The sequence below is a fragment of the Phocoena sinus genome, chromosome 7 (genome assembly GCF_008692025.1).
Source record: "Phocoena sinus isolate mPhoSin1 chromosome 7, mPhoSin1.pri, whole genome shotgun sequence".
Lineage (NCBI taxonomy): Eukaryota > Metazoa > Chordata > Mammalia > Artiodactyla > Phocoenidae > Phocoena > Phocoena sinus.
The window spans coordinates 71,327,109-71,339,683 of NC_045769.1; the positions used below are offsets into that span (position 1 = coordinate 71,327,109).

The 12,575-nt window shown below is 34.4% G+C and overlaps 1 protein-coding gene across 4 annotated transcripts in view; it reads right to left on the minus strand.

The window, feature by feature from the left end:
* PSMD14 (proteasome 26S subunit, non-ATPase 14) overlaps positions 1-12,575 on the minus strand; it is a 95,150-nt gene that overhangs the window by 8,896 nt on the left and 73,679 nt on the right. For all 4 annotated transcript variants that reach the window (XM_032637228.1, XM_032637229.1, XM_032637230.1 and 1 more), the window contains 2 exons: positions 7,060-7,134; positions 3,759-3,884 (listed from right to left, as the gene is read on the minus strand). In XM_032637228.1, the coding sequence (XP_032493119.1) occupies positions 3,759-3,884; positions 7,060-7,134 (201 nt within the window). The remainder of the gene's footprint in view (positions 1-3,758; positions 3,885-7,059; positions 7,135-12,575) is intronic.

The window sequence follows — 12,575 nt, forward strand, 5'->3', positions numbered from 1 at the left end:
TATGTAATTACATAAAAGTTGCATCCAAACCTTCTTTCAGGTTACTAAGTAGGCAGTTTTTCTACCTGAAAAGTAAACTGTCAGATCTCTGAATTTATAGGGCTACATGCTTGAAAACAAAGCAAAATTTTATGTGTCTATGCTATTCTTAAAAAAGTCTTTTACAATTCATTTTTTCACTGGCAGATTCATTTACAAATATGCAATCAAATGTTATCAGTATTAAAATACTGATGCATCTTGGCACAAATAAACTAGGAGATTTGGAATAAAAGAGTTGTGGGTGCTAAAGTTCAGTAACTAGAGAAATCAATGACTAATAATCAAGCAGAACGTCTGCGTGGACTCCAGACTTGAAATCAAAAAGTTGGTACAAAGGAATTTAATTATTTTCTAACCTTCTTTCACTTTAGGAGCTAACTGGCACCTAACAGTAATTACCTTAGTTTAAAACACCAACCAATTAAAAAGAATACTATGAAGAACTGGTTGTATGGGCCTTTCTTTTTATATTTTAAGTGTTACTAAAAACTCCACCACATTCTCTTTCAATCACAGAGGGAATTACAGCCCCAAATTTGGACTCCTTCATATCACAGCTTATACATTGTTTTCACTTTATAACCAAACCTTACAAATTTTTGAGTACTTCAGAGATTTTTTAAAACTGTAAAATAGCAAAAACTTCTGTGGATGGGCAGCAGTAACCATAAATAGGTTATTTCCTGGCAGTAGTACCAATAAGAATTTACTTAAACTTGTAATGTTACAGAGAAATGAAAACCATTCCTACAGTCTGCTGAATAATAACTTAAATTTCTTTAAAGGTTAATTTATAAAAGGTTAACTGTTTTAAATAGGATGAACTATTGTTTTCTCTTTAATCTCCACAGCATGAAAACATACACTAGAAAGATTAAATATATATATATAATTTCCCTACAATCTAGAAGCAATGGGAATTTCCAGCTGGAACACTACATATAAATCAGGGCATGCTCTTCAAAGCTAAACCTAATTCTGCTGGAATTTAGCTTGTATGGGCCCATCAACATTTTTTCAAAGCTCAATTCTCTCAAAAGGCTTGTTGTTAACACTTGGCAAATCTTATACACCGTCTCTTGGTTAATATTTATTTTGTAAGATGTGTTTAATTTAAAAAGTAAAATATTACTTTTTTGGTGTGTGACAACCAATATCAACTTTAACTGTCTCCAAAAGCTCTAGCCCCCACCATTAATTTTTAGTCCCACATAGTAAACTGCTTGTTTAAACTTTTTTTTTTTTTGGCCGAGCCATGATTTGTGGGATCTTAGTACCCTGACCAGGGGTTGAACCTGCACCCTCGGCAGTGAAAGTGCAGAGTCCTAACCACTGGACCGCCAGGGAATTCCCTGCTTGTTTAATCTCTTTATCTTCTTTCTCAATCTTTCTACTTCTACTTAAATTGGAAATGTTAATGGTACCAACATACTTCTGGTCACCTAGGCAGGAGACCTTTAACTCATCTTTGATTCCTTCTTCTTTTACTTTATCTATCCAACTGGCACCATGTTTTATTTTATTAGTCTATTGAAACCTCCCTTCCCACTGCCACTACAGTAATTCACACACTTAGTACCTTTTGTTTGGGTAATAGTAAGCTCCTCCTAAATATAGAAACTCCATTTCAAATCTCCTCTTACAACACTCTTTCTTCTATAGCCTTGTCAAATTATGTTTCTAAAGTCAGGTTCTGGGTATACCATGCCCCTGATCAAAAATAACTCTATCCTGATTTTCCAAACTCTGTTACTTGACTTCAGTAACTTTAAAAATCTTTATTCCCCACTATTCACCCTTTTATGTACACCCTTCTCATGTACTCTAGCCAAACACAGTTTCCTAAAGATGCCCTTGCTTTTCTGTCTCCTAGTCTTGCTCATGATATTCAGTTGGCCTAGGGTAACATTCCTTTATACGTCCAAATCTTATTCATGCTTTAAGGTCCAGTTCAAATGTTATTCTCTAAAGACATCATTCTGGGTCTGTACCAGCTGAAAGCAAAAGCCTTTGAACTTCTACAGGACTTCACATGGACTTCTCTATGGCAGTGTTCTCTAACTTCTAAGTTGAATGAGTATACAAATCTCTTGGAAATCTTGTTAAAATGTTGATTCTGATTTAGCAGGTCGAACACCTGCATTTCTAACAAGATCCCAAGTGATACTGATGCAGCTGGTCTGTGGACAATCTGAATACTAAGGTGTTATCAAACACACGAATTTTGGTCAAGTACTCTGGTTATGAACTTTTCTTAATGCCCCTGTTTTCCTAAAAATGAAGGAAGGATCCTTGTTTTCCACTGCAAATTGTACAGAAGATATTTGATAAATATCTGTAAGCATAACACTGTATAGTATGTATACATGTTTTACAAATTGCAGGTTTTCAACCCATTAATAGGTTGCAAACTATATGTCGATGTATATAATATGTATGTATATAACTGAAACAGTATGAAGTTGAGTCAAATGAGAAAGAAAATAGAATATAACCACTTGTAATAAGGGTAAATATTGCTTCATAAAACTTTTGTTGCAATATATATACACACATACATATACATTTGCAGGTACTGGGTCAAATGTAAAATTTATTCTTTATATGGGTTTTGGTCAAAAAAGTTGAAAAATACATGTTATGAGTTGAATCATGTCCCCCCTAAAAGGATACATTGAAGTCATAACCCTGGTTAGAGATTAGAGTTATGCTGCCACAAGCCAAGGAATGCCTGGGGACCAAGAGAAGCTAGAAAAAAAAAAGAAGGATCCTCCCCACTAGAAGCTTCACAGGGAGCATGACCCTAACAATACCTTGATTTTGGACTTCTAGCTTCAGAATTGTGAGGGAATAAATTTGTTGTTTTAAGTCACCCATTATATGGTAGTTTGTGATGGCAATGCTAGGAAACTGATATAATACAGAAGATACATTTTAGTCTTGGTCAAGTATTCTCTTAATTTCAGAACTGTAAAAGAACATAAATCTATAAACAAAATGTTACCATGGCCACATATACTTTAACATACAATAAATATTTTCAGAAAATTGTAACTTTTTTTACATCCTCATATGAAGTGGTCTCCCTTTGCTACTCTTTACATCATCCTGTTTATTGTCTTCACAGCACTAATTACAATGTATTATGTTGTGTTTGTTTACTTTCTGTTTCCCCTACCAGAAAATAAATTCCATGAGGATAGGTCTTATTTTTTACCATATCCCCAGCACCTGGCACATAGCAGGTTTTCAATAAATACGTATTAAATGAAAAACAGAGAAGTTCATAAAATAAGTTATATGTTATCAAGTATTAAATGCTGTTGTTGTTCACATCTCTTTGTTCCTCCTTCCCTTCCAAGAAAAAGTCCTCTGAATAATGAAGAGATTTCAATTGTAAAGCTATTTACAACAGGGGTTGGCAAACTATAAGCCACGGGTCAAATCTAGCCAACTGCCTATTTTAGTAAATAATGTTTTACTAGGACATAGCCTCACTCATCCCTTTATGTATTGTCTGTGGCTACTTTTACACTATAACAGCAGGGTTGAGTAGTTGCAACAGACTGGATGGCTTATAAAGCCTAAAATATTTACTATCTGGTCTACAAAATAGGCCACTCTACTCTTAACTATTTATATTTATACAATGCCTGATATCTAATCATATATATTCCAAAGATTATAAGAAATAAATGTTGAAAGTAAGTTTTTACCTTATTGTAATTTTTGGCTAATTCCAACATCTCTTTTACCACTGATTCATTGTGTTTACAGTGTTCACTGTAGTCCTGAAGTGTCAAACCTTCCATCCAACTCTTCTTGTGCAAATTTAACAACATCTAAAAAATATAAAGAAAAATTACTTTCCTGTATTGAGAAAATTTCCTTTATTTGTCTTGAGAAACAACTTTACAAACAACTTTTGGAATTAATGAATTTAAGTTTAATTTTATTAATTTAAATAAACTCTAATAAGTATCCTTCTAAATTTATATTAATAAAATCTAAGGAATACTCCAACTCATGGCCTTTGCATTTGCTGTCCCTTTGCCTCAAAGGCTATTTTTCTTATCTTTCTATGGCTTACATGTCTCACTTCCTTAGATATAGCTGCCATTCCTCACCACTATATAATAAAGCCACCCCATACTATCTAAACATCTTTCTTTCCTTAACTTGCTTTATTATTTTTATAACACTATAAACAGCTGAAATTTTTGTTTTCTTGTTTAGTGCATTTCTCTCCCATTAAAGAGAAATCAAGGCAAGGACTCTGCTCTGTTTATTTCAAGATCACCAAGGTCTAGATTCTAGAATCTAGATCATAATCTAATCATAGCAAATACTAAATAAGCATATGTTGAATGAATGAACTACTATGTTACACACAGGATTTCTATTAGTTCATATAGCCCTGCTCTCAAATGCCGAGATAAGGAGGTAAATGCCTCCATTTACTGAATGACTGTGTCAATCTTTCTGAGTCCCTGTTTACATATCTATGAACTGAAGGCTTGTATTAGATAATCTTTAAATTTTCTTCAAATTCTAATATTCCATCTATAATTTAAAATTTTTGAACTTCTTTATACCAGAATGAAAAGTCGTAAAACTGGGAAGGAAATCACAGATCCATCCACTTTGCAATCACATCAGCAAACTGGGATCAGACCCTATTAGTAGTGATCATGGAACTAAACACTTTAGTTCATTATTTCTCAAACTGGACTCCTAATTCTGAATACATATTCTTCGAAGTTCGTAAGTTTTCAAGTTCAGAGTCTTAAGACAGTTTTTCTTAAAAGTCCTACTCTATAATGTCCTTCAGTTGAGGATAATCATTGAATAAGAAGAGTTTTCTAAACGATTGATAAAATTATGCAATGTGAAAAAAAGACGGTACCTACAGAATGACTATTGTTCTTTTGCTATGAGAACCAGTATACTTTAAGTGAGATCCACAAGCTATGAGGATCTAAAGACATAGTCGGTAAGTTTATGAGTTTAGTTTAGAACAATTATTTGTTTAGAGGTTTGCAGCTAAAAGTGGTACAAAGTTTTCCTTATGCTGGAGAATAAGCTGCATGTCAAAATCACCTATGAGAATTTTCAAGACACAAAAGATCCATATTCCTCCATGCCCCTCCTAGGGCCCATGGAGGCAAGAGTAGTTTGGAAAAAAACTGGAAAACTCCTGCACATGTAACCCGAATTTCTTGGATTGCTTCCCATCTTCGCCAGTGACAGTGTTTTAGAAAAATACATCCTCAGGAAATTTTGGTGCAGCTGCAACTACCTATGCTATAAAGCTACCTATAATTAAGTGTTGAGAATTGGATTTTTCTACACTTCAGAAGCAAACAAAGAAAGTTCCCACAGAGCAGGAGAATAATTCTACCATGCCTGGACAAAGATTGGATTGGCCCCCTCAGGTAACACTTGGAGTTAAGTATACAGGTTGGTGAGATAAGAGTAAAGGCAGGGCTTTGGGTATCAAGAAAGCACGTGAACTGAGCTATACTAGGAACATAAACAAAATATTAATTAATTTATGTAAGTATTTATATGTGTGTTTTTTATACCAAGGATGGTGGCTAAGTTTATGGGGTACCATAAAGGAAAAAAAGAAAAAGAAAATTTGATGTAATTAGACGGATATTTCCAAATAGTTGGGTGTCAGACTGATAAAATATTTATGTATCTGAATGAATTTTTCAGTTTATGTCTGAGTGGTACCCTTTTATCCCACAGCCTGTACCTATTCTACATAAAATTAAAATAAGTGTTGAAAATGTACTTCAAGCTATCAACTAAATCTACCACAGGTGATATGAACTTTGGGACAAAAGCAAGCAGAAGGAAGAACCATGGCTCAGTGTCTCCCCTCAGGTCAAGGAAGAACTGGTCCCCTGCAGCCCCTCACTCAAAATCATGCTCAAGCACCTAGGAACTTTGAGTGAGTTTACTGGTGGCTTTGAACTTTTAAAACAATTGTTTATCAAACTTCAGAAAATCTTATACAGCACATTCTGCCCACAATATATAAATAAGACTGAAAATGGAGATGATCTGGTTGAAAGAGGGAGTAGTATGGAGAGCGCTCTAACTCCACTCCCATACACCATCACTAGAATCCCTTCTAGGGTGACTTTGTGGGGAACACTTTCAACTAGTAAGAAAGGTCTTGTTTACTACTGATTACTTATGTTTGGACTTCAGAGTGCATGTAGAAACCAAAACTTTGGGGCTGTCAATAGTACTCATGTTCTTTCAAATTTTTTAAGTCTTTCTCAGAGAGAAATACAAGAAGCTTATTTGGAGGATGACTAATTGTAATAATAAAGAAAAAAAGCAGTTCAGATTGTAATTTCAAAAAGCAATAGGCAGACTTAAATATTTCCAATTAGTTGAGAGAAAAACTGTTCTTGAGATAATCCTAAAATAGTAGAAACTAAAGAATGCTAATCTACCAAGACGCTAGGTAATTTTTAAAGTCATCAAATTTGATTACTATAAAAAGGTATAAAAATTTAGATCTAAATATCTGAAAACCCTTAAAATGCATTTCCCTTTTGACTCATCTTTAGTTTATCCTAAGTAACCATGGTACTTTTTTAAAAAGCACTATACAATTACAATCTAATTTATTCCTTTCAAATCTGGAAAGCTATTTATTTAGCAATTTAGTAACAAAAGGCCATTTTATTGAAGATAAATTAATCTGAAAAATCGCAGAACTAGAAGAAAGATTTTTATAATTTATCATAAAACCAAACTGGAATGTTTGTTTCCTACTTCCTCTCCTGTTTTAGCGCCTACCAATAAGGTAAAATGTCTCTCCATTTGTCCAATAAAATATTCCTTTATTTTATGCTACAGTCCATCAGGAATGAAAAAAATATTTGAACACATCAATGAAAGAGGTCAACAATTTAAATTCAAATATACCGGGTAACAGTTTAAATTGTTTGAAATAGATTTTTTTCCGCCTCTAAGATAAAAATTTAAGCTTACCTTCTGTTCCAGTTCATTTTTCCGATAGTTAATAGTAATGGAGTAATAATGTCTGTTTAGTCCATGAATTAATGCCTATATAGATAAATGATTAGAAGGACAAATTAGTATTTTTCATCTAATAAAATAAATACAACTGTTTGAAACTGTTGACATACCCTGTAGACAATACCTTTACCATCTTCTAAAAATAGCTTTTTATCCTAAGTAAATATTAAACTATTTTTTTCTCAGCTACGAGTTTAGAAGTGAGATTTAGAGGTACAGGGCACACATTCTTTAAAACATGACATAGAGCCCCACAAATTCAACAGTTTTAGTAGCCTTGCTCAGAGTCAGAGATATGATTTGACCTCATCATAATCTAACCTATAAACTAATTATTCATAATTTATAAATAATACATAATTTATTAAGTCTGATTTTATGATTATCTACATAGGGGGCTCTTTCTTATTTCAAAAGAAAAGGCTAAAAAGACATAAATATAATTATTCCTTCACCCACAACATTAATCTGGAGTTTCCGTTTTTCTTAATTCAGTTCTAACGTATTAAAAATAACTGTGTCTGGGCTTCCCCAGTGGCGCAGTGGTTGAGGGTCCGCCTGCCGATGCAGGGGACACGGGTTTGTGCCCCGGTCTGGGAGGATCCCACACGCTGCGGAGCGGCTGGGCCCACGGGCCATGGCCACTGAGCCTGCGCATCCGGAGCCTGTGCTCCGCAACGGGAGAGGCCACAACAGTGAGAGGCCCGCATACCGCAAAAAAAAAATAAAATAAAAAAATAACTGTGTCTGCATATGTCTCCAAATTAACGAAATGGGGTTTGTTTTTTAGTGGGTCCAGTCTCAGGCAACCTCACTAAGCAGAAATTTTTCCACTGTACTTGATCACCAAGACAAACAGTCAAATCATCATAAAAACTGAAGCTAATGGCACGGCTTTATTAAGAAACAATAATCCTACATGTGCTGTAATCCACTCACAGCTGCACAAATGTCTAACTCTAGCTACATAGGTTCAAATGAGGTCCAGAACAGTTTCTGTGGACCCCTCTGTCAGCCTTCTAAGACATTAAAGTACAGAAATACACCTTGGACATATCTTCAAGTACAAAAACAAAAAGGGCTTTGGGGTTAACTCTCAGGAATCTAAAGATAAAGCTAACTAAAACAACCACCACACTAATAATTGGATTTTTACAATGTAGTCTTAAGGTGTTGAGGTAGAAGAAGGGGTGGAAAGGAAACATTTGATGAGCACCTGCACCTGCTTTACACAATAAGTCTTCTAATCTTCACAACAATCCAGTAAGGTAGGGTGGTTCCATTAGTATTTTGACAGATGAGGAAATAAGACACAAATCTCAATTTGTCCTAGTTTATACCTAATAAAATGCAAAGCTGGGATCTGAATCCAAGCTTTTCTGACTCCAAAGCCCATGTTTTTATCTATCATACTATGCTACAACGTATCTTAGGAAATTCTTAAATTAAGTCTTTGTACTTCAGGGATCAGAATGAAAACAAAGCATAGTCTTATTTTTAAACTTTGCTAGCAAAAATCGCCCCACCAAATACTAACCCATTTTAGGTATGTACTATAACAATCCATTCTTTTTTGTTTTGTTTTTTTGTGTGTTTTTTTTGTGGTACATGGGCCTCTCACTAATGTTGCCTCTCCCATTGCGGAGCACAGGCCCCACGGCCATGGCTCACGGGCCTAGCTGCTCCGCGGCATGTGGGATCTTCCCGGATTGGGGCACGAACCCGTGTCCCCTGCATCGGCAGGCGGACTCTCAACCACTACGCCACCAGGGAAGCCCAACAATCCATTCTTATATTCCTAACATCTGCTATAATAAAATGGTTGCTATATGAAATTAAAGTACTAGGAGTATCTATTAAATCCTTATTCATTTCAATAATAATCAGGAATAGTGAATTAAATTTCAGTGCCTAGATATGCTGTACTGTGTGAATCAAAAAGTGGAGCTAATCAGTGCCTCCCTTAATCTGTACTCACCTTTATGCAAATTAGGAAGTGCATCCTCTGGGTGGAAGAATTAGAAAAAGGTGCCCAGTGCTCCAAGCAAACTCAGCCTGGCTGGAGAGCAAAGTGTAGGCTAGATTCCAGGTGCCAACTGCCCTCTCATCCAATCACCTTTATGCAGTGCTTCAACTATATAATTCTACATAGTGGCCATAAAGCTAGTAACAGGTATGGCCAAGAGATACAGAAGTCAGACAAATGGGCACACAGATAGGTCCACATTTTGGAGATTAACTGTACTGCTGAAATATACAGATTGGAACTTGAAGGCACTACCTACTTGATTGTCAATTACATTATTTAGATGAAAGTAGTACAACTAACAGGCAGCATGAAAGATTAGCAGGGACAATAATAAAACAAATATAAATTTAAATCAAATGATATCCTCAAGCCATTTCCCAATTTCACTTACTCACCTGCTGTGTGCCCCCAAGTACATTCATCCCAAATCATAGGTAAACTGGCCATGTACAGTCCTCCTTCCATATAAACCCAAAGGCACAGGCTCTTTTATTTAGCTCAGTGAAAAATAAATTCTCTCAAATTCCCCATTCTAGTTGACATTGAATTACAAGTTGTGACAGCATACACCAAATATAAGATTAGCTTTACCAAGGGGGAGACTAGCCTTTTGACAGGGTCAAATTGCAAATTAAACATAACATACTAGCAAATGCCATAGTATGTCAGGCAGACAAAGAAGTTACATAATCAGGAAATTTCTCAAAACATCAATACTTAACTTTTAAATTTACACCTAACAAACATATGATGAATTTAGGAAAATTTAGGCAATTCTTCATTAAAACAGGATATTATCCTGAAGCTCATTCATTAATTATTTGAAATCTGCAACAGTTTCTCATAGAAGCACTGTTAAAAAGCATGGTTCTATTCTATAGTGTTTATATTGTGGGCTAAATAATATTTCAGTGACTGACCTGGGAAGCTAGCCACCTTTTAGAGCACTGTTTCTGGGACAATACTTTTTGGAATTACTAACAGGACTTCTTGGGTATCCTGACCCTTGTTTTCTTTGCTCAAAGGCTGCCAACCTTTCAAAGTAGGAAGTTCTTCCTAGGTTGGTACTATCAGTCTAAGATGCTATTTATTCTAAACAAAGAGTGGTTTGGAGGAGGAACTAGACAAAGCAGAGTTTTGAGATCCCACTGATTAACTTCCAGGTTATTTCTATGTTTCTTTAAGCTAATCTTTAGAGTAGAGCTTTATAATTTTGTTGGTATGACAAATTCAAAGAAAAGCTCACAAATAATCATTACGGTGAAATAATACTTCACTGGCATTGTCCAGACTACTGAGAAGAGGTTAGAAGTTATAACTCCATTTGCTCACTGCTGTGGAAAAGCAGGCATATTATAAAATACACAGCTTATGAACTATGTAATAACCTATTTATAGGTTCTTGATAGGTTAAAAAAGTTTCATGCTCTTAAAAAAGGCATGTTTACTTAGATCTAAAGATATATGTTTGCCTTAAATTCTTTTACATTGATAAACTGAAAATGTGGTACTAAATATCCAGTAAATCATACTTTAAAATGAATCTTTCTTTATATAAATATAATAGGTCTGGAAAGAAACAAAACATGTGCTTTGTTCCCTTTAGGGTGGAGAACTGGGTCACAAATGGCAAAAGAAGAAAAGAATTTTTGCTAAATACCTTTTCATACCTTTTGAATTTTGAGCTGTATATATACGTTATCTATGCCAAAATTAATGAATTAATGAAACTTCCAAATATAGTATAAAAGAATGAGGAGCTCTGGTTATGTACTAGTTCCTACAGTAACTCAGTGGATAAGCTAGGCAAATCACAAACTTGCTGGGCCTCAGTTTCCTCACCTACAAAATCATCACAATGGTTCCTTCTAGTCCAACTATTTTATAACTGTTTAACAGCTACCGAAAACAATGTTTTTCAAATAGTTTAACTGTGTTAGACAATGCAGTTGTACTCAGGGCTACACTTAGAGGTTCATAACCCTAGTATAATGCATCTATGCATCAACAGCTACTAAATTTCCATTCAGTTGACAACCAGTCTTCATATACACTGTGGCCCTTAAGCATCTGAAATGTTGTTGAACAATTTTTAGTGGAATAGTTTTACATTTTTAGTTACTAAAATAAATGCTTGCTAACTCTCAATTCTATACATTTGACAATAATGGTCAAATGTTCCAAGAACAAAATAATACAAAGTCACATATATTAATAGAGAAGTCTACAGTACAGGCATTATCCTCTTCCCTCTCTATCAGGATTATTAATGACTTCTCATTTAAAACATGAAAGTTCACATAAACTTTGTCTATTAGCTTTGTCTTGTGGCAGATACTTCAACGTTGTTATTAGTGCTTTAAAAATAATATTTTCTAAAAGCAATATATGTTTCATTATAGAAAGTTTAAGAAATATAGAGAAGGAAAAACAAGAAAAAAAATTCAATAACCCTACAACCTAAAGGTAATCAATACTAATATCATATTGTAAATATATAGGCACAGTTTATAAAATATATATTTTCAAAAAGGAGAACTTGCATATGTGATTTTATAATCTTTTTCTTAACATATTTTGAACTTTCCTCAATATATTAAATAGTAGTCTACAGTATAACCCTAATATTTCCCCCCCTACTTTTAAGTATGATAGTAAAAAAAAAATCAGTGTTAGAAAAGCATTAGTAACCACCCACATGAGTGCTGATGGTACCTGTTAGGTTCCTATTCCTAACAGTAATAAGCTGGTTTAGGAATAAGATCCCTCTAAATACAAACTAACTTTCCTTCAAAATAAAAGGCATGGCCTTTCTGAAAGGCTTCTGATCCCTGAGGTAAAGATTCTGCTAACACATCTTAAAACTCTATTATGAATATCACCATTCACTTCAAGTTCTCCTGGGATGCTTTCTTTCTAGCTTGTCTTAGAAAACTAAGAAATTGTTTTAAGGTGTGCCTTTGTTCCGTCACTTTTTGGCTTGATCCCATTTGAGTGTTTCAGTATTGGAATTGTCTCAAAACTGTAAAGCACCCAGATAGATGTTTTCCTGATGGACGCTATAAAAACTGTGAAATAAATATATATACAGATTTTAATTGGAAGCCAAAACAAACTAAAGTGAAATGGAAAACAATGATGCTGTAGCTGTTATATACACAGGTCCTTTTAACTTCGGTTTGGAACCTGCTTCATAAGGTTCACCTTAAATTACAGACTGTAAGGTAAAAATACAAACTGGACTGATGTAGAAAGAAACAGATTTTAATTATTTAATTAACTCAAATTTTAAGGTTAAAAACCAGTGTTTAAATTTAAAAGATGAAATCTGCAACAGGTGGCTGTTGACTTGCAATTAGTAAAAACTTCTGGCAGAAACACACCAAGCAGTAATCACAATGATCTTAGACTGTGAGATGCTACTTAACAAAAAAAATAA